General features: G+C 40.5%; 2 protein-coding genes across 3 annotated transcripts; one reads left to right on the top strand and one right to left on the bottom strand.

Annotated features, from left to right (window-relative positions):
* Nucleotides 1-1115: 1115 nt before the first annotated feature.
* SDHA (succinate dehydrogenase complex flavoprotein subunit A) lies at nucleotides 1116-17203 on the bottom strand. Its single transcript, XM_064659635.1, has 15 exons — nucleotides 17049-17203; nucleotides 13374-13460; nucleotides 12910-13071; nucleotides 12023-12166; nucleotides 11726-11890; nucleotides 10369-10517; nucleotides 8990-9114; nucleotides 7765-7933; nucleotides 7001-7196; nucleotides 6028-6199; nucleotides 4592-4710; nucleotides 4132-4243; nucleotides 2920-3050; nucleotides 2239-2352; nucleotides 1116-1460 (listed from the first exon to the last, which is right to left on the bottom strand). Exons 1-15 carry the CDS (start codon nucleotides 17112-17114, stop codon nucleotides 1374-1376), a joined length of 1998 nt encoding a protein of 665 aa, XP_064515705.1. The 5' UTR covers nucleotides 17115-17203; the 3' UTR covers nucleotides 1116-1373.
* Nucleotides 17204-17748: 545 nt separating this feature from the next.
* On the top strand, nucleotides 17749-22494 carry CCDC127 (coiled-coil domain containing 127). Of its 2 annotated transcripts, none has more exons than XM_064659649.1 (3): nucleotides 17749-17825; nucleotides 18136-18264; nucleotides 18911-22494. In XM_064659649.1, the coding sequence occupies exons 2-3, from the start codon at nucleotides 18144-18146 to the stop codon at nucleotides 19582-19584; spliced, it is 795 nt and encodes a 264-aa protein (XP_064515719.1). In that variant the 5' UTR covers nucleotides 17749-17825; nucleotides 18136-18143; the 3' UTR covers nucleotides 19585-22494. The 2 variants fall into 2 exon arrangements, with proteins under 2 accessions (XP_064515719.1, XP_064515729.1); XM_064659659.1 differs by lacking the exon at nucleotides 17749-17825 and adding an exon at nucleotides 17828-17864.

The following is a 22494-nucleotide window of genomic DNA, read 5'->3' as shown; positions in this document are numbered from 1 at the left end:
CTTAAAATTCTCCATGTCAATGAGACTTGAAAGCACACATGCCTGTTGGGAGTACAGGCTCTCTGTACAACAGCAAACTCGTTGTTTAGGACATACAGTAGCAAAAATAGTTACTATTGAAAATATAAGATTTGCAGTGTCTGTAATTCATTCATTAGGTTCCAATCTGTCAGCCATACAGGAGTTAAAGCATGTTTTGTTTTCCAAACTTTTTTTTTTTTTCCTAACAGCAGCCAACATTCAGCAGTAAACATTTTTTTTTTTTCAAACTTCGCAAAATGCTTCATTCAATTGCAGTCTGCATAGTTACACTTCCAAGAACTTTAAGTTATTCACAGAAATGCTGCTAGAAACTGCTCTATTAATGCCTTACAAGTTACATCTTGGCACTAAATGCAATTAAATTTGAGTTTGGTAAGTTTTAACATCTAGGCAAGTCTTCTGCCCCTTGATTCCTCTGACAGTAAAGAGGAAATACATACACAGGGTATGCCACAAAAATGGCTTCAGAAGTTCCAGAGTCAGTAAAGATTACTATTACAGTCTACATTATATAGAATATCATATTATTCTATTATGGAGGAAGTAAGCAGAAGCCTCTTGTTTTATTTAATAAACAAAAAGTATTACAGTACAAAGTTATAATTACTAGTGCATCATTCTTCTTTTCTGCAATGTTACTTATAATCATAAATTATGATGTTTAGGTCCCCACATCACGAAACTCAATATCTCCATTGTGTCTAAAACTAATGCGATGCGTTTCACAGAAAGGTTGGAAGGGCCCTCTGGAGGCCATCCAGCCCAACCTCCCTGCTAAAGCAGGTTCACCTGAAGCATCATATCCAGGCAGGCTTTTAACTTTAGAAGGAGATTCAACAACCTGTCTGAGCAGCCTGCTCCAGTGCTCTGCCACCCACCATGTAAAGAAGTTTGTCTTCATATTCAGATGGAACTTCCTGTGCTTCCGTTTGTGCCCATTGCCCCTTGTCCTGTCACCAGGCATCACCTTTCTTGTTCTTAAAGCATGGAAATTAACTATACATTCACGATAAAAGCACTGTAATTATATATATATATATATATATATATCAGCATATTCAAACAAATACGAATACAAGACTTGTAATGACTTTATTTAGACACATTTTGTGTTGTCCTTGTCAGTTTTGACAGATTGGTGAAAGAACATAAGCTTTCCTGCATTCTATTTTTAATAATTGTACAATAAGCCACAGCAGAATACAAGCTGGAGAAATGTTTAGTCAGTATTTTCCATTCATTGCTAGTGATAACATTGTTTCGTTTTGCTTGTGCTATGCTTATGTACACTGGCCCCGTCTGGGAGAGGGCTTCAAGTGAAATGCAAGTTGCTAGTAGGAGCGGATTGCAGGGGGGACGGTCTGGCAGTCTTCCTCGTTCAAAGTTCTGTCGATCACAGGTCTGTATTTCAAGGTAACCTGAAGCAAAAGGGAAAAAACAACTTTAGGACAAACAAACATCCTGCATCTAAACAAGACAGTCTAGCTAATAGGAATGGCCAAATAACACAGATAACAGAACGACTTCATGGATGTTAAGCTAATTTCTCCATTAATTTCTTTCCATAGAAAATGAACAGTTTGTAACCTACGAGGAACGTTAAAAGTTCCATCACATTACTACTGACTAAATTCCTTAAAAGCAAAGCCTGACGAGAAATGGTATCAGAAGACTGACTTTAAAAAGGCCTTTGAACAAAAGTAAACTTTTGGCTAAGACTGCTAGCTCCTAATTCTTTCATCTAGGAAAGCCCTGCAGGTGAGAACCCAATGGGATCAGTTAGGAGACAAAACTGTGTTTCTTTCCATTCTCAGCAGCTATTCAGGAAGTGAAGTGTTCTCACTTGTCCTCAAACTAGTTTCAAGGAAGTTAAAACTGGCTGGAGAGGAAATTAGGAGGATTCAGAACATGAGATACAAAAAAACCCCCCAAAGGTCAAGACTTCTATAGGGTCACAATTCAGTTCTATCTTTGAAATACCATAAAGCCACTATGCTAAACACCAACAACAGGTTTTGTCACCATTAGAAAAGAAAAGCTTTTGAACTAGCCTACACAAGGGGAAACACAATTCCAGTTCAAATAGCAAAGTCACTCAGCAACAAAAGTTTTGTGACAGTATTATCATGATTACAAAAGCTGTCTATGCAAGCGGCTGTCTGTTGACAGCAAAAAAGACCCTCAAGCATCATGTACCTTCCCAGATGGGATATCCACGTATGAAAGGGTGTGCTTTCTCCAGTGCTCTTCAAATGGCTTTCGCTGTTGGCCTTCGAGTGGCTTGGAATAGTCAAACTCATCTACCCGTAACTAAGAAGAAAATTAGGTTAGTTTTGGCCAGAAGTTATATCTGCAGATCACTTTAAAACCACACAATTAGTTGCACTTCAATTACGACTGTAATGCAGCGTGTCTCCAAACAGACAGCAAGCTTTATCTTAACACTGCTCGTGTCCAATTTTAAATCCTCAGGCTTAACAAGGGCTTTAAGGTAACTTCCCTTGCATAGGACAATTATTCTGTGTATGCAAGCTTATGTCCTGTTTATGCATTCATAATGTTATTACTACAGTCCTACTATATTACTATAAAGTCCTCTGTATTACTGTAGAGAGCTATAGAGGTCTCTAATCATTCAGATGCACACACTGAACAACTCTTCTCAAGACTGTTGCCCAGTGTTGCATATATTGGTCATTTTATATATAACAGATAAAAACAGACAAAGCAGAACAGATGGGACCCCAAACAAATACTACACTAATTATAACACTGAAGACTGTACTTAGAAAAAAATTACTAATTTAAAATAATCCATCTGAGGACACATAACAAGGAAATTCAATCCTACATGCAGGTCACAGAAAATATTTATACCTTATAATCCTCTCTGGCATGGGCACCCCGGGACTCTTTGCGAGCCTCAGCACCATAAATGGTTTGTAGAGCACAAAGCATCAGGTTTTGCAGTTCGAGGGTCTCCACCAAGTCAGTGTTCCACACAATACCTAGTAAAATATTAAAATACTATGGGAAAATGGTCTACAAACAATCATTCCTCAATTTACTTCTGTCCTATTGTTGATACTTAGAACTGAGCTACCCAAAGCTCTACATACTGCAGTCACAGTACTCCACAACACTGAATTACTCACATTGCTTGCAAAGCTCAGGAATGACTCCAACACCCTAACAATCATCATGAATCTTAGAAAAATTAGAGTTCTACCAGTCCCTGTTGCATGTGTACTACTGAGACAAAATTACACCATAGATTTTTGCCTGAAACTCAGTCCCCATACCTCATTTCAGACCCTAAGATCTGACTAGATGATAGCTCTTTAAGTATATCCCTAGTAGATCCACACAACAGGGTTTTCCCTTCCTTCCTACTAGCAGGAAAATAAATCCTGCTAGTCATACAAGGTTCTTCAAGATGGACTCAAGTTCAGTTACACAAATGTATCTCCATTCTAAGCTATTTTAACTTTTCTTGATGCTTAGCAAGAGCTGTCCAAGAAACCCAGTTCTATTTTTAGTGTTAGAAAACATGTCCAATAGCAGTAGTTGAAGAGAAATACATGTGAGTGAACAAAAGGTACATCATCAGTTGTACTTAAATAACCAAGTTCTCTTAAGATACATTGCCAGACATGGCAGTATCTGCATGCACTTTGATCTGCTCAGATGAAGAATGAAAACTGAGTGTTAAGTCTATGAATAGTTTTGCAACTCCCTGGCCTTTTCAGAAGATACTAACAAAGTTCATCATTCATCTTAATATCAGAACAACTTCACCTCATGTTCTGAGAGAAGAGCAGTTTGTACCTCACACAGTTAAATCCAATTTCAGTCTCTGCTTCTTTGAAAGATAATGCAACCAGAAAATGACCAATAAGATCAAGTATTTTACTGATTACCACGTTTAGTAAGTAGGGCTCTACAAAATATTTTGAAAGATTCAAAATGGTCAAAGTCTTCAGCCAAAGTTTCAAGAAATACATTAAGTTTATGGGACAAAAACCCCAAACACCAACACTTTTCCCAGAGAGTACTCTGGCCAAGGTGTATTGTTTGCTATCAAATTACCTCTGTCAAAAGTCTTTAGATGAGCCAGATCTCTATAAATTTGGCTAAGTTTTTCACAGCCTTCTTGGAGTACAGAACCAGTACGAAATACAGCAGCATGGTTTTGCATTGCCTGCAACACAGTAAAACAAAATCAGTTTGATATGCTGCATGTAACGAACCCATGTAACCTCCTTAGCTCCAACAGAGTTTGCTACAGAGCTGGTTTGACTCCATTCTTCTATTCACCCCAAACAAATGAAACCCCACTCCATTATACAGCAAGTAAACCACACAAGAGGAATGACCATGAAGGGAAGAAGAAATTAACAGAAGACGTACAACCTTTGCTGCACACAATCTTATCACACACTTTTTACTTCTGCAAAGCAAATCCTGAAGTGCACTTTGCAAGGTGACCGAACCCCACTGTTGCTTGCAGCTTCTCCCACCCTGTACTTGACAGCTCCACCAGGCTTACCTTCTGCATGTTAAGTCGCACTTCTGAAGTTCTTATGCTCCCGTTAGCGAACCTTAATTTGTCAAGATTAGCAACTGACTCTTCACCAGCATTTGGTTTAATGGGGGGAACTGGCTCTCCTAATAAGAAAGTGTCAGTAAGTTTAGTAGTTTGGCTTGGCTTTGGTTACTGGCAGTTTCATAGACTAACGACTACTGAAAGATTTGACTAGAACACCATATGTTTGCTTCCTCTGAGGTACACATTAACTGTAACTTTCCTGAACTCCCACCAACAGTATCCATACAAAAATAAAGTTCACAGAGGAACATATGAATCCCATTCTTTACTATGACAATTCATAGAGATTTTATAGGTTTGGCTAAATTCTGCTGTTCGTTCCTTAGAATCAGCACTTGATCAAAATTCTTCTAAAATACAGAATAAGCTTGTGGTCCTTAACACCTTTTCCTATACTTTCCTTGTCTCCTCATTCCCAAACCTTTCCCTTGGATCTGTTAAGGGACCAGTACAGGTCCATAAGCTTGGCAGTTACATGAGCTCTGCTTCTTAGCTCTAATACTGGAATCCACGTGTTACTGGGTAACAAACCAAACACAGGATCTTACCAGCACAGTTCACTTCACCTGTAGCTTTGCCTTCAGACTAATAAAACCCTTTCTACAATTTCAAACTCTAAGGAGCCACAGAGAGATTCAAATAAACGTTGGCACAAAGCCAAACAAGAAATACCACATGATCTAAGCCAATACCAACAGGAACCATCACTCTGCACCTCGTGCAGTCAGACTGAAAAAACAATCTGTCTTATTATTTTGGACATTAAGCAATGAGAAAATAGATGATGACTGCTGGAATTCAGCTGCTCTGGCAATATAACTGCCATTAATAGTATTTTGTTGGGGGAGTTGTTTGTTTTTTCAGCTCAGTAACTGTTGCTGAACCAGAGTATCTTAAAATATTTAATATTCAGCAGTGAATATTAAATCTCATCAGGGAATGAGATGTTTAGTATCTATCTCATCACTTGCATGTAAGTTCTTCTTATAAATCAGCAAGGTGGCAGCAAATTGCACTACACAAAAGTGCCAAATGTAAGACAGACTACATTTTGACATAGAAGATAGTGCAGGATGTAGAGAAGTCAGTCTTCACATTCAGTATTCTGTTTTAATTTGTGAAAAAAATAACTGTTTTTGCCAATAGCACTGACCCAATTCTAGTTTTAAAAGTATCAACTTACAAAGCAAATGTTAATGTCAAAATATTTTCACAGCAAAGAACATGCCTATAAAAAGCATCAACACTGATTTCTTTCTTTTCTAACAAATAAGAGCCTATGTCTATCATTCTAAATTTGATTCAGGCAGCAACAACTCTGTATTGGGCAGAAATAAAATCATAAAGGTAAACGTCTCTAAAAAAGTGAGACTTACCAGGCTTGCACGTATTTGCAATAGTAAGGGCACAGGCACGACCAAACACCACCAAATCCAGAAGTGAGTTTGCTCCAAGTCTATTTGCACCATGGACAGATGCAGAGGCTGCTTCCCCACAAGCATATAAACCAGGTACCACTTTATCCTGACCATTCACATGTGTAATCACCTGTCATTCCAGACACACAATTAATACTCATTTTTCAAACAATTTATAACATTGCAAACCTCCTTATTTGCAAAGGTCATGTGCATGTAAGGATGAAACACAGCAACCGTAAGTTTTCTCCAACTCTAAACCCATAATTACCTTACTTCTAAAGGGTAAGTAGTAATACTATACGGCAGATGGAACTAAACCCAAATACTTCTTTATGCATGCTTATGAAGAGTACATGGCCCTGTTTCCCGACAATTTTGCAGTGAGTTGGAAATGCACAGGAATAGTCTGATCTGCACACATTTCTAAGGTTAAATTTTACAATAAAATTTTACAAGTACAATACACGAACAGAGGAATTTAGCTGACATGATCACATTGACTTCTAACTCGTGTCAGTTGGAGGAATCTACTTTAGTGTTTAGATCACATGAACTGCAGAGAATTAATATATATTAACTCAAGTTATAGATTGCAACAGAGCTCTAGTTTGATCAGTGTTCAACTATACTATCTTCAACTTGATAAACAGAGAATTTTTGTCAGATGTGACAGTAACTTCATTTTAGATGTTTCTTGGAACTCCCACCTCTCCACATGGACTGGAATATGGTTTTCAGGTTATTTTTAAAAACAAACCAGATTGTGTGTTTGAAGTATTCTGACATCATCATTATATTACTATTAATAATGGTATTAATCATCCTTACATTTATGAAAAACATTCTTAATGCTTTTATATTTGGAAAATAATTTCCTATTACAATGATGATGAAAAAAAAAAAAACAAAAGTGATGTATATTACTTACCTGTCCTTTGTAGTTAGTAGGAATACCTCCCATGTTATAATGCACAGTAGGCAGAACAGGGATAGGCTCTTTAGTGACATCAACTCCAGCAAATATCATAGCTGTTTCTGAAATCCCTGGGAGACGGGTTGCTAGCTGCTGCGGTGGCAAATGGTGCAACTGCAAGTATACATGGTCTTTTTCAGGACCACAACCCCTACCGAAAAAAGGGCAACACTGGAATACATAACAGGAATTTACAAACACTAGTAACATTTCTAATCCAGTCTGTTTTGCTTGTGAAAATAAATAACTTTTTTTTTCAAATGTTATCTGACAAAAATTAATATCTAGGACATTAATATCTAGGACTCTTGCACTTGGCAGAATTAAGACCATTTTCCAACTCCCAGCTTTCTTTTCATAATTCACACTGTTTAAGACTTTAAACCAGTATATCTCTGCAGAAATATGTACAAATAATTAGTCAAGAGAAGAGAGCACCAAATTATGTTCATTGTTTGCAGTAAGAGCAAATACATTAAGAGCAATTGTCTCTAGACACATCAAATTCAAACAGGAGACTCCTAACATCTTCTGTTCTCTTTCAGTATCATTAGGAATTAACAAGAAAAATTTCAGCCTTACACGAGGAGATCAGCTAACACTTACTAAAGCTCACTCTCACAAATTATCATGTGCTTATCAAATGAACTACTGCACCGCATAAAGTCTAGCATGATTGAGTATTTATTCTGCAGCTTCACTAAGAGTTTGTAACTAACCTTCCTTCACGGATTTCTATGGTCATAGAACGAGACACTACATCCCTGGAAGCCAGATCCTTAGCAACAGGTGCATATCTCTCCATGAATCTTTCACCTTGACTGTTAATTAGAATTCCTCCCTCTCCACGACACCCTTCAGTTATAAGGCAGCCAGCCCCATAGATACCTGTTCAACAAAGAAAATATCATCAAATGAGATATTTTCTACACAGCTTCACAATCAGGATGACAAACACTGAATAAACAAGATCTTCCGAATAATAATGCAAGTAAGTCAGATGGGCAGACTTCATTCCACCCTAAATATACCACTAGGAGTTGTCCCCCAGGACTACATAGAAAAAAGTGTTGTTATTCCTTTCAAACACCCTTCCTGAAAGGTAAGTAAGTTGATTTGGAACACCCACAGTATTTAAAATATTAAAACTGGAAGCGATCTGCACCCATCAAGGTGCAAGGAGAATTTTACAGTTATTTGCTTATTTTTGTTTCCTCTTCTCCTGGGCTAAAGCAGTACAGACTGACTTCAAATTGTGTGGAATAATCAGTTTTCTTTTCCTTTAGAGAAGGAAGACCCATCTGTTAGCCTTCAGCATTGGTCATCACAGAAAACAAAACCACAAACCAACTCATGCACTTGATAATTATCTTAAAAGCTACAGAATTATCACACAACCAATGAAGCTTCTTTAACTGGAAAAACCTTAAGTCAGTCAAATGAACATTGGATGTCTATGATTGTAAAATTAAGCAAACAGTTAAAAAAACCCCCACAAATTAAAACAAAGGATTTAATCAGCTACAAAAGAAATCTAGTTTGCAATCATTGTTCACAGTTTAGATACTGATTCGTGCTATAAAACTACAGTCCTAAATATGTACCTTAACCGCTAAAATATTAAAGAAAAAGGAGATATAAGTTTAAGAGGTGAAGTGGTTTCAGCTTTGAATTCATAAAACCTGTTAGTAAAGACAGTACCTCAAGATATTTAACACTGGTCTTTAAATTGGAACAGCTGAGACCTTTCCCACACTGTAAGTCTGACTCTCAGATTTATATTCAACAGGAGTTGCAGACAAATCTAAACACATCTCAAGCAACTAATGAAGTGCTGCAGAAGAGTGCAAACTGACTTGAGCACATTTTAAAGCAAAGAAAAGCCTGTTGCTTTCTTCAACTCGTTAAAAATAGTGTTTGTGAGTAATATTTCATATTCTGTACCTGTAGGGTGAAACTGAACGAATTCTAAGTCCTGGCAAGGAAGCCCAGCTCGTGTGACCATTGCAGTGCCATCACCTGTACTAGTGTGAGCAGAGGTACAACTGAAGTAAGTGCGGCCGTACCCACTGCGGAACACAAACAGTAACAGAATCAGCGGGAAGAAAAATTAAAACATCACCAGAACATATCACTCAATTATGCTGTTTGTATAACAGTGGAAATAGAGCAAAGGGTTAGTAAGAAAAATGCATAAGGTTTGCCCTCTCCTGCACTAAGTTCAACCAAAAGAAAACAAAACTGGTATCGCGCTGTTATGCTCAACCATATTTGAAAATGGCTGGTGACGGAAGGTCAAAAAAAAAAATACCAACTCCAAAGCAGGCTAGTTAGGGTAATATCAGAAGCCTTTCTGCCAGCAAAAAAACCCAAGTTATTTCAGGAAATTCTATCAATCCAATACCATTCAACTTAATTCAAACTATTACTAGCAGTTTTATAAAAAATTGCATATAACAATGGTTTATATCCTCAATATGGCTCCTAACTTTATATTCCTATATTTAAAAACTTAGTTTTCTAGGTATTAAACATGAATTCTTACGCTGAAAACTAGGTTAGCCTCCAATGTTATTGAGAACTGCCAATAAGCCAAAGTTCAGGACAAACTCTCAAAAAAAATATCAATGTACATATTGTATGTACCTCAAAGTACACAAGTATGAAAACTGCCTTAGCTTTAAGAAAGCAATATCACATAGGCAACCAAGCTAAATATTTTTCTTTGACATATATGTTTATAAATGTTTTATATACTGAAATAGATAGGAGACAGCCATAAGCAGCAAAAGATTAATGCATATAGCACTGTAATAAACATATACAAACTTTGCAACCAAGTAATGTTAGGTTACACTCATACTCTGCTAATTTCATCCTAGAACAGTTAGAATTACAATGGTAACATCTTAATGTCATAGATTCTTCAGAATTTTGACAATAGCTGTTTTCTAAAGGAAATTTGGGACTCTACAGATATACATACACATTTGTAGCATTGCAACAGTATCTGCTTTAAACATCAAGTTTTAAAAAACAAAGACCAGTTTAATCACACATACCACTCTTATACATTCCTAGTTTATGTCAGTGTTCTAGAACTCAAAGTTAGATCTCAAACCAAATTTATACTTGGTCACAAAATTAGTACGTGCCATCTTTCAGAGGGAATGACTGAATTCAGTTATATTGCTTTCAGGGTGGAGGGAACGAACCTATAACGTATCCCCTCCACACTGTGGATTCAAACACATGCACAAACGCACAGACTTCCAACAGTAACACTCCCAAATTTCTGTCCCTCACCACAAACATTACATTACCCAGTGGCAATGACCGTGTTCTTTGCCCTAAAACGATGTATGGTGCCATCTTCTATGCACAAGGCAATAACACCACGACATTCTCCATTCTCCATAAGTAGGTCCAAGGCAAAATATTCAACAAAGTAGCTTGTATCATATCGTAGGGACTGGGGGAAAATTAAAAAGGGAACTTTAAGAAAAATTGAGACAATTAAGTAACCTCTCTTCAAAACTGTCAATGTGTGTGGGCTGTACCAGTATAGCAAACACCACCCACCAACTCTCAGGGAAGACTGTTTGCACTCAAATATTCATAAAAAATTGCTAATTAATCTATTCTAGCTTAGAAAGACACAGGTAACTACCAAATCACTTAATTCTGAGAAGCCATAGCTAGCCAGCAGACTTGTTATTTCACCTCTACATTTGGCAACAGGCTACCCCAGCTGCAGTGCTGGATACATGTACAAGCACGTTGTACTTAAGCTCTCCAGGAGGAATGGAATATATCTCTGGGAGCCTATTATACCAGCAGGAGCAGCGGGCACCAAGTCAAACATTTTTTCATGCCCTCAAGGATCAGAGCAACGTTTGGCAGCACGGAGCATTTGAATTGCAGCCGCACACACAGTGCAAACCTGAGGGACTGCAATTAGCTGCCAAGTAAATAAAAAACAGTAGGTACTAGGTACTTAATTTCAGGTTTCAAGCAGCTCACTACGATTTTCAAACAAGCAGAACTTTCTTCAGTTATGATCTGTAGAATTAATAGGCAGAAATGCTGGAACACCAGTCACTTACTTGCCACAGAGCAAGCTCAGAAATGCACAGTGGGCCTTAATCCAGCTACACCTCAACTTCCCCTGGTCCTCGTTTGAATAACAGTGAAAGACAATGCTGTCTTGTACTTCTTTTCAGAGCTCCCCAATGCTGCTGTCTCAAATGTTTTGAAAAAACAGGTTTTTTGGGGAAAATTTACATAAATTCTCTTTGAGTCTATCAACAGATAAGAAAGCACTAAGAGTGAAGAACTACTCCAGACCACAAAGCTAACAGTGTACACTAATTAACACCCATTGTCTTCATGAAAGCCATCATATTTACAATCTTTCTATTTATTCTGCTTCAGCTTATTCCTGACAAAAAACAAGCATCATCTAGGCTATATCCTTCCACATTGCCTCACAAAGGAAGGAAACCCAGAACTGTTATAAGCCATTCCCCTGGATTCCTCATTCATATGTGAACAGCTACAGGTTTTGTTTGGGTTTGGGTTTGATTTTTTTCTTTTCAAACTCTAGGGGAAAAAAGGAAAAAAAAATCATTAACTGTAAATGCAAAAAACCCAAACCAAGTTTACTTCACCACTGCTTACCCTGCCATACAGAGTATGTAAGAGTGAGTGTCCTGTCCTGTCTGCAACACAACAGCATCTGTGAGCCTGTCCTCCTTTTCCAAACTGAAGACTCTGTCCACCAAATGCACGCTGATAGATTTTTCCTTCTTCAGTTCTGCTGAACGGCATGCCATAATTTTCCAGCTGTTGAACCCAAACAGAAGCATCAGAAGCTCTTGTGCATAACAATCCAACCAGTTATTTTAAGGAGATCTCCTTGGGAGCTAGCCTATGTAATAAATAACTACAGCTGACATCAATTCCAGTGGGTCTCACCTCTATCACCGCAGCTGGGGCTTGCTCAGTCATGTAGTGTATGGCATCCTGGTCACCCAGCCAATCGGACCCTTTCACTGTGTCATAGAAATGCCACCTCCAGTTGTCATCCTCCATGTTTCCCAGAGCAGCATTGATCCCACCCTGAAAATGAAAATCCATTTGCCTAGAATTACATTACTAAAATACAGCTTTAGTAGGTTTATCTCATTTCTATTTAAAAAAAAAAAAATCACACACCACTTATGCATCTGTGTACATGAAATACAGTAAAGTCAGATTTCATGTAGCTCTGAAAAACTTGAAATTTCTCAGTTTCACAGTGACTCATCTTGCAGTTTTGTGAAACATAGTGAATCACAAACTTACACAGAAGCAGCACTGCATTTTGAAAATCTTTAGAAAAGGGAAGAAAAAAGAGGCAGTATGGTGAAATGAATACATAAGTGAGGAAATAAAAATTATAAGAACAACTGAAAGGGAAATAAAAAAAATGTGTCTTGCAATGTCATTAGGTTGGAAAGACACTGAAAAGTACCTGTTACTTAATATAAAGTTTGGCAGTGTTTGCATAATGGTTGGACTGTATGATCTTAGAGGTCTTTTCCAACCTTAATGATTCTGTGATTCTACGATATACTGCCCTCCACAAAAGTTTCAACTAAATATGCAATATTTATAAATAGAAGTGTGGCCTTGAAACATGATGTTTGGGTGGGACTCTGAGCAACATCATCTAGTGGGTGGCACTGCTGCCCATGGCACAGGTGTCGGAACTGGATAATCTTTAAAGTCCCTTCCTACCCAAACCATTCTATGATTCTATATCCAAATCAGCTTTCTGACAGCAAGCATTTTTTAAACATTTGTTCTACCTCATTTCTCACCTGTGCAGCAACTGTATGAGATCGGGTGGGAAACAGCTTGGTAACACAGGCTGTATTAAATCCAGCTTCTGACAAACCAAATGCAGCCCGCAGACCTGCTCCTCCCGCACCCACAACAACTGCATCGAATTCATGGTCCACTACTGGGTATTGTGTAGAAATCTGGAAAAATAAATCAGTTTGTTATGATCACAAATAGTTCAAGATACATCAAACAAGTTTCATAGAAACACAAGCAGTATAAGTTTACTGTTCTTCATAGACTCTTGCAGCAATTGCTACATCTGTTATACGCTCTTGGGTGAAAACTATCATTAAAAAAGGCAGGCATTTCAGCAACTCAGTGTCACTAGGTACTTGAACACAACACTCCACTAGAAGCCAAGTACCTGGCTGTTACACACTCTCAAGCATTAGGTGTATTACTTAATCTGTTACTCATGATATAAAAACTACAAACCCACCGAATCAGAAACCTTCGTAGAAGCGTTTTTCTTTCCATAGACGGTGAAGTGTAAGTTGCGTGCAGGAATCTGGCATGCCGCTGGCCACTGCGGAAAGAAGCCGAGACAACTGTTATAGAACAAAGGTTTCCACAAGGAAGACTCTGGGCATTCTCAGCTACCCTACGTTCATAACAAATTTTCACTTACCACTGACGCCATGCACACAAGACTATTGTATGAATACATTTTAGAGCTACATGCAATGAAGTTCTATCTTTCTATGATCACACTGAGAATAAAAAGCAGGAAAGTATCAAGTTTTGACTGGATGAGAGAACACCCTGCAATTAACAGGATGTCACAGACTATCCCTTATGTACTTCACTAACAGTGACCAGTCTCTCAGACCTATCTGAGGCAGCACCAACAGAAGAATATGTTTGTAAATAATGCTGTAGATTTCTTCCATCTTTTTTCATAATTAAGCAAAGATGAAGACAGCATAATAGGAACCACAGGAAGTAACAGAAAATACCTCTCATATTGAGCAATCATCATAATTTGAATTATTTCAGGTAGTCAGAATAATGAAGACTGAAAAAAATAGGTTGTAGGGAATGCTGTTCCAGTTAAGCATTTCTTCAAAAGTCAGAGATATTTCTCTTTTCTCATGCTCTTATTAAATTAGTGACACACTTAAAAACATTTATTAATACTTAAATGAAGCACAGGGGCATGAGTTTTACCCTTCTGCAATGTCATTCCCTCTCCCCTGACATATTCAAAAGCAAACCAAACCAAAAGCACCCACACCTACTCAGTACTCAGCCTTTGCTTCAATAGATTAAAACAACTAGAATTTTAGTCTCCTCCTCTCCAACACATTGGAACCTAGTATTCCTTCTTTACGCAGCCCAAAAAACACACCTAAATCAGCATGTATGACTGCTGAGAAGAGCACCACAAAGCCATACTAGTCACCTGCCCAGTGACATCAGCACTTCCCTATTTGAAATATATCCTAAAATGCACTGGAGTGATATCTGTCTTTTCCAGCAACTGTTACATTCATAGTTCCATCGCCCTACACTACACCACCAAGCAGCTCTTCCATCCTCATCACTTCCAAATGTCCACCTCTTTGCTCATCTCTTACATGAACTACAGAACACTTTCCTCAACTTAGTTTTGTCATTTCTCATACCAGTTTCCTCAAATTATCTTCTTGCATAACAGCAAGTTACACAAGTCTCTGTACTCAGACTTGCTAACATATTTCTGGTTTTTACAGTTATCTTAGAATAAGAGCAATCTTAACACTGCCCTGTTATCATGCCTTGGGGCAATTCCATGACCATCTTAACCTCTGTATCAATCTTCTTCATTAACATTCTTCATTCACATGCAAAAACAGATCAACTAGTCCACTGACAGCCAGATGAAACCTAAACATCAGACACAATTTACCTGAAAACCAGCTTTCCCAAGTCACAGCTCAAGCAGAAATGGGGTCTCCTCTTTGCAGCAAAACTACTTTCACAGGCCTGGAGGGAGACCCACAGAACTCTACACCGCACACTTGAAATGCAGCAGCCACGCATTCTGTAGCAGACACTACCTGCTTGTTCCCAAAATATTGTTCCAGCAACAGTACAGCTCCTTTCACTGCAATAAATTATTTCTTGCACGTGCGCAACAACACATTCAGTTATTGGATTAAGTGATTCAAACAAAATCTTAACTGTATGTGAAGACAGCACACAAAGAGAGCTGTACATACTTGGTACTGCTTAAAGAAAGTGCAAATGACTGAAGGGAGAAAACCATAACTGGTTATGCTCTAAAGCCTCAAAAGAAATTGAATCATTTTTTTTCTCCCCTCAGACTAAACAGTCTACCTCAATCTCCAGTCAGAATTCTGACACAATACCTTGCAACTGATTTACTTTCTAAAAACTTTTATTATTTTCTGAAGTCACTATCAACAGTTATCTAATACATTTTGCATCAGAGAATTCTGGAAGTATATTATTAAAAAAAAGCCACAAAATACACAACTGTTTAGCAGATTGCTTTTCTTTTCACACCTAAGCTTCTGCAGAACAAGTCTTCAGAACTGCTATTCCCACCCACATACAATTGTTTTGTTAGAGCCATACATAAGAATTTCTCTTGCCACTGAATTTTGTTAGAATGAGTCTGAACAAAAGTCCGCAAAGCAGAAGAAGGTGTTGTAATAACTCTGAAGGAAACATTGATCACAGTAATCCTGAACTGTAATGCTACAGGGAAGACTGTGACTCATGAAATTAAAGGTCCCATCAGGGCTATCTCACTGTTATCTAAAACATAGAGACACTCTTTAAACTTTTCCTCGTCTCAGTAGGTTGTATTTTCTGCACTTACTTTGTAAGACAGGGACAAGTACAGTTGTATTTACAAGGCCCTTTTCCCACATGTTTATCTTTTGTAACCCCAAACTCATTAGGGACACACACAGGGTGAGAACAGGGGAAAGAAACTGAAAACTCCCATCTCACCACGGAGAAGAAAAAACCTTCCTTCAGGACCTGCAGCTTACAGCCCAGCTACCGAAACCTACCAGATGCCTCAGCAGCCCCTTCTGGCATAATCACCAGCAGTTTCAAGCAACACGAAGATATACAGTGGCTTCCTATGCAGGTCCAGAATCACAGAATCTGTTAGGCTGGAAAAGACTTCTAAGACCATCAAGTCCAACCTACGACCAAATACCATCACTGTGAACAAGACCATAACACCAAGTGCCACATCCAGTCTTTTCTAAACACCTCCAGGGGCAGTGACTCCACCACCTCCCCGGGCAGCCCATTCCAACGTTTGACCACCCTTTCTGGGAAGAAATTCTTCCTAATGCCCAACCTAAACCTCCTCTGGTGCAGTATACCCTCTCATCCTATCGCTGGCTACCTGGGAGAAGAGGCCAAGCCCCACCTGGTCACAACCTCCTTTCAGGTGGTTGTAGAGAGCAATAAGGCCACCCCTGAGTTTGCTCTTCTCCAGGCTGAACAATCTCAGCTCTCTCAGCCAATCCTCATCAGACTTGTGCTCCAGACCTTTCACCAGCTTCGCTGGCCTTCTCTGGACCTGCTCCAGCACCTCAATATCCTTCCTGAATTGAGGGGCCCAGAACCGGACACAGTATTCGAGATGTGGTCTCACCAGCGCTAAATAGACGGGAAGAATCACTTCCCCGGTCCTGCTGGCCACGCAGTTCCTGATACATAAGGAGCCTGCGGCGACCTTTTTACCCCGATGCTGGGGCTGCACCTGCCAGGCCCCTCCGGGACCTTTCCCCGGCACATCCCTTTCCCGCTGCCTCCCTCATTCCCTCAGGACTCCGCTCACGGCCTCAGGCTACGGCGTTCGGGAGGCGCGGCCCGGCCATGCCCACAGCCACCTACTCCCTGGTCTTCCCCTCAGGAGTAACCTGCCTTCAGGACACGAGCAGCAAGGTCGGCACGGCTCCAGAGAAGACATCAGAAAGACCGAGCCTGCCGAGGGGGGGGAGCCGGGGGCACCAAGCGGGTCAAGGTCACGGGGGAGACAGCGGGGTCGGGCCGCCGGCGGCGGCGGCAGGAGGACAGGGCCAGGGTCGGGCAGCGGCACGGGCAGGGGCACAAGCAGGGGGCACAAACAAGGACAGGCACTCACCGCCCGCGAAGCCGCCGCCGGGCGCAGCCACCGCCTCGCCAGCCCCCGCGCAGCCGCCGCCGCCATCTCGCACCGCGGGCACGGGGGGAGCGGGCGAGCAAGACGCAGGCGCGAGGCTCGGCGGAACAGACCAACCCTGCCGGGGGGGCGGGGGGACGAAGTGACGGGCTCGATGCCGGCTGAGGGATACGACCCGACAGCTGCGTGTTTGCTTTGATAAAACCTGCTTGCGGGTGTGTCTCTTCCGTGAGGAAAGGTTCCTAAACAGCTTCTGTTTTCAGAGGAATTAAAAAAATAAAACAAAACAAACAAACAAACAAAAACCAGAAAACACACACGAACCTAGAATTCTGTTACTGCCATTATTTTTTTCTTGGTGAAATACTGAAAAATGTAGTTCTCCGGCACTGTAGGATTCGGCCTCTCCTCTCTTTGACAGTGCTTGAAATATTGTTGCTTAACGAACAGGCCACAATTATTATTGCTTTTAAAGCTGTGGGAAAGATCGCTTTGTAAACATAAGGTTTGGGCAAAAGAGTGAGGAAAAGACTGTGAAGCATTTTCTCTATGAGACAAAAAACAAAACTAGATTCAGCCAATTCGGAGGGTTTAGATGCCACTAATATTTGTGTTCCGTAGCCGATGTTTTTGGAATAAAAAGGGCCCGTCTGGGGCGGAGACGGACGCCCAGCAGCGTCCGTTTGTTGCCGCACCCCCTCGGCTCCCCCCGCTTTGTCTCGGCTGATGGGCCGGCCCGGGAGGGGGCGGGGCCGGCAGGTGAGTGGCAACGCCAGGGCCCCGCGCGCTTCCGGACTCGTGCGTGGGGGTCGCGCTGGAGGGGCATGGGGACGGAGATGGGAATGGGGATAGGGCTATGGGGATGGGGACGGGCCTGGGATGCCGCCGCGGGGCGGTCCGGGTTGGCCGTTCGGAGCACGGCCAAGCTCCCAAGTGTCGGGGCCGCCGTCCGAGGGGCTCGGGCAGAATTCCCAGCCCCGCAGCGGGAGGAAAGGGTAGCAGAGGGAGCGGTCCCTGCCCCTCTGCGCGCTTCGCTGCTGAGGCCGTATCTCCCCTCTGTACGCCTCAGGTGCCTTCATGAATAACTTAAACAACCCTCCCCACTGGAACATCCAGCCCAATCGGCGCGATCCCGGTGATGACGGGAGCAGATGGAACTACGCTCTGCTGGTCCCCATGCTGGGCTTGGCCGCCTTCCGTAAGTAGCGCCGGAGCCGGGGCGTGGGGCTGTGCCCCGGCCTCGCCCCCAGTCCAGGGCGAGTCTCTGCAGCAGCCCAGGGATAAAGCCATGCCCTGTCTGGGGATTTCCTCAGGTCGTCTTGTTTGTAAACAACCAGCACTGCTCATAACGCTAAGGCAGTGGCCATTTCTCCTACATGGAATAGAATCTATGTTTAATAAGATCCAGTTTATAAAGTTTTCTCGGAGGAGTGGACACAGCACGTACTAGAGAGTCCCAAGGTAGCAACCCAAGAAGTTGCTGATGTATATTTATTTACTGGACCTGAGAGGTTCTCAGTGCAGTACCTGCGTTGGAAACCTCCAGTTTGTTTCTGCGTGACTTTATTTTCTTTCTTTAATCCGAGTGGTGCAAGTATTGGCAATAAAGGAATAGGGAATATTTTACTTCGGGGAAAACATGATTATTTAAAGTGACTTACTGTGAAAGAGGGACCTCATAAATACATTTTGTGGGGACATGTAAATAGAAGTGAGTATCACTGGGAGGGCAGGAGAGAGAGTTATTTACCACTTAGTAACTTCCTTTGAGGCATAGTTAATTAATCACACCTATCACTGTTTTATGTTATACTCGTGTCTGAAGTCTCATTTATATATGGTAGGTTGGATCTGGACCAGAGAATGTCAAAAAGAAATAGAAAGAGAAAAACAAGAGTACCATAAAAAGCAGTCATCTTTACAAAAAGACCTGGAAGGCAAATACCGGGATATAATCACGGAGAACCGTCGCGCTGTTGCTCACTTGGAGTTGGAGCTGGAAAAGGAGCGCAACAGAACCCTGAGTTACCGCGAAGCCCTCGTGTCCCAGAGCCGCAAACTAGTAGAAGAAAGGAGGCTCCTAGAACAGGAACAGGAGAAGTTGGAGCAAGAAAAACAAGTCCTCTTGCACTCAGGAGCAGAAGGTAGCTTGTACCAGAGTTGCCTGGCAAAGGAAGAAGAGTGGCAAAAGAGAGCCAATATTTTACTGAAAGAATTTGAAGAGGGACTTAAAGAAAGACAGGACATCTACTGCAGTCTCGTTGTACCCAGAAGTCAGAGACTAGAAATAGAGAAAAATCTGCTAGTTAAAGCAGCAACTGATCCTGTTGCTATGGCTTTACATGTGGAAAGTGGCTTAAAAGATATTTTCAAATATGATAACTACTGTGGTAATATGCTGAACAGAAACAAAAGTCAAAATGGAAAGCTTATGTGGCTGTATCTGAGAAACTGGGAACTAGCTGTTGAACTGCAGAAGTTCAAGAGGGTAGAAAAGGCCATGTTAGGAAAACGCTAAGTAGGGGAAGTAATGGGATTCTGTGTGATCCACCGTGCATGGTAGGGACAATCACAGTTGTAGTCCGAAGCTGTTAAACTCTTCTACTGTGTTGCCATCTCCCCTCCTCACTGCGCTTGTGTTTGCATGGGACATGCGGTGCTGGTGCCTTTCCTTTCACTAACAGCGGACGCTCCGGCGAGCTGTGCATGCTCTTAAACTCTGTGAGTGTGTTTGTATTGCAGACTGCAGTGTAGTATAGAGATAGGCCAGCTTCCACAGGTATCAGAAGCAGCAAAATAGAACTGGGTTTAGAGGGATTCACCTATTTGGTGGTCACACTCCATCAACAGAGAAGTGTGGTTTGTCTCCCCCAAGTGCAGTAGCACATTGTGCTCCTTATCCCTGACTTTTTACATGGTATCATAAGACTATCTTTTTTTATTATTATTATCATTACTGCCATTTTTCAAAGTTTGTTTAAGCAAGACTGATTTTGAGGCAGATATTAGGAAGGGACAATGTTTGGGCAAGCTGCTTGACACAAATCCTACATGTCTGTACATACATTCATACAAGTATGTGTATGTGTGAATGTGTGTGTGTATAAATGTATGTATTAGTATTCTGAGGGGGGAATAGCATGATCCTGTTTCAAATTCGTCAGCCTTTCATTGTCTTCCAGCTTGATATACAAATAGTATTTTAAGAATGAAACATACGGAAGATGCTAATTAAAATAACACGTAAAGAAACAGACTGATGTGAGTCTCATTGGGGCTCAGGATCCATTCTCGAGTACTAGAGTGTATAAACTTGAAGTTACATTCTTATCGTATTGGAGATACGTTAGGAATACTTGTATTTTTTTCTCAGCTAGAGTTTTAGTTGTAACCCAGCAATGTGCCTCCATGAGGGATGATGTCACCATGCTGCTGCCTCTGCCTCCCAGGACACTGGCTGCTACCTGGTTAGCTTGTAGGAACCTCCTTGGGTTACAGCTGTTGCACCTGGCTTTGCTCCTTGGACAGGTCCTGTTTGTTATTTGCAGATAGAAACTTAAAAGCAGCCTGCACTGGTAGCCACAGTCTCCCTCTCCGACTGTGTCCATTCTCCCAGAACAGAAGTACACTTCCCCACAGCTCTTAAATGTTGACCTTACGGTTCACCACTTCATGTACACCTGACCATGATAGCCTACAGATGTACAAGCTTTGCAAACTTTTAAGAGAGGGGACTTTTTAATTTAGTTAGTAAAAACAAAATAGATACGGTAAAAATAAAATTATAGATAGAGGAAAATAAAATAATACAGGAAAATAAGCAGCTCTAGATTAAAAAACACCAACATCAACAAAAAAAGCCATTGCCTGAAATCTCTTAAAACTTTGAGTATACTTTGACTCCTTTTAGCAGTAGAAACCACATTCTTTTTCAACAGTGCCATGTATTTTGGATAACTTTTTTCTTCCTCCTTTGTAATCCAGCCTTAGACCTCAAAGGGGCAATGTTTAACCTTCTGTTTATACTATCTGGTCTTCTCTGTTACTTGACTTTGATTAGTGTTGGTAGGTTGTCAGGTCTTTAATTAGCAGTTCATTATTTCCTGAGGGCTAGACTTGGTAAACAAGTTTGCTCTAGGCAATCATCTAGAATCATGTCTTGGAAGCAATCCAGCTTTGTGAATGCCCATCCAAGTTTAACAGAGAGCTCTTACAGATGTGGGTTTTTTTCTGTTACTGTTTTCTCCTGGTTTCATTTCAGTCTGGGCACAGAAGAAAGCAGATAAATCTTTTGAAATAGTCTGTGCAACCTAATCCGATTACTCAGCAAAAATACCTAACATGAAATGAGATTCCTAAACGAAATAGGTGCTTCCCAACTACTCAGTTTTGCAGTTGTGATTTTGCTCACCTTATTGGTACTAATTATACTGTTATGTTTATCTATTAGTATTTTATGTACTAATTTTTTTAAATAAAGTTGTAGTAGACAAACCTGGAGGAAAGAAAAGAGCTCATCACAAACACCAGAAGGGCCACAGTTTGTCTGGATGCGAAGCGTTATGTGGGTTGGGAGATGAGAATGCAATTGAGTTACTTCTCACGTGTGACTGCCTGAGCCAAGCTGCTGTCCCTGGCCATATACACACACCCTAACTGCCGAGTAGAACAAACCAGTTTGAAAAACTTACCCCATGTGTAATTCCTTCTGAATGTGGAAAGTGACCATCCAGCTATGGCGCCTTTCGCAAGTCGGTACAGGCAGTTCAGCCACTCAGCAGACAAATGTCAGATGAGAAATCAATGCCAATGTATTTGAGATTCATGCCTTGAATTTGTACATCTTAGTATTAAAAGAGCAAAGATTTTACGTTTTTACATTTTTTTGTAGTTTGTCACTGACATCACTCAAAATGTTTAAAGAAATTGTAATCAAGAGGGTAAAATATTTTTTCAGTATAAATATGTATGCTGAAGCATCATACGCTCAGTTGTACAGGGTTGGATGCAATAGAATAGATGCACTTCTTTTTTAGAAGTGTCGGTTATTTGTTCAACTAATCACTGAACTATTGTTCATGGACTTTGAAGATCACTATATAAAGACTGAAGAGTTACGTCACGAGGCTTTTTAAAAGTGTGTAACTGGTTTAGAAGCACTGGTCCTGTTAGTTTCTACCCAAACCCATGTTTGTATGTGTGTGATGTATTTTTGAAACATTCCCCCTTTGTAGGTTTTTATGTTGAAAATGCTAATTTAAGTTTTATCTTGCCCAGCACTGTTATTCTGGATTGGTTAATTGTTTGGAACTGCCCATATATATTTAGAATGCAAGAAAAATTTTAAAATATTTAATGAACTTTTTTTGTTATGAAAATTGTCACTCGTTAAACAATAACAATTAATAAAACCTTACATATTTCTGCA

This window comes from Pseudopipra pipra, chromosome 1 (assembly GCF_036250125.1).
Source record: "Pseudopipra pipra isolate bDixPip1 chromosome 1, bDixPip1.hap1, whole genome shotgun sequence".
Taxonomy (NCBI): domain Eukaryota; kingdom Metazoa; phylum Chordata; class Aves; order Passeriformes; family Pipridae; genus Pseudopipra; species Pseudopipra pipra.
Note: the sequence above shows the minus strand (reverse complement) of the source record. Positions and strands in the feature narration are given on the sequence as shown.

What these genes read in the sequence shown, in the direction of transcription:
- CCDC127 (XM_064659649.1), top strand. Translation starts at nt 18,144, where the DNA reads ATGAATAACTTAAACAACCCTCCCCACTGGAACATCCAGCCCAATCGG. An exon ending in GCTGGGCTTGGCCGCCTTCC is followed by an intron (nt 18,265 to 18,910) that starts GTAAGTAGCGCC and finishes TATATATGGTAG; the next exon opens with GTTGGATCTGGACCAGAGAA.
- SDHA (XM_064659635.1), bottom strand. Translation starts at nt 17,114, where the DNA reads ATGGCGGCGGCGGCTGCGCGGGGGCTGGCGAGGCGGTGGCTGCGCCCG. An exon ending in CTCATACAGTTGCTGCACAG is followed by an intron (nt 12,167 to 12,909) that starts GTGAGAAATGAG and finishes TTTCATTTTCAG; the next exon opens with GGTGGGATCAATGCTGCTCT. An exon ending in CTACTAACTACAAAGGACAG is followed by an intron (nt 6,200 to 7,000) that starts GTAAGTAATATA and finishes CTGGAATGACAG; the next exon opens with GTGATTACACATGTGAATGG.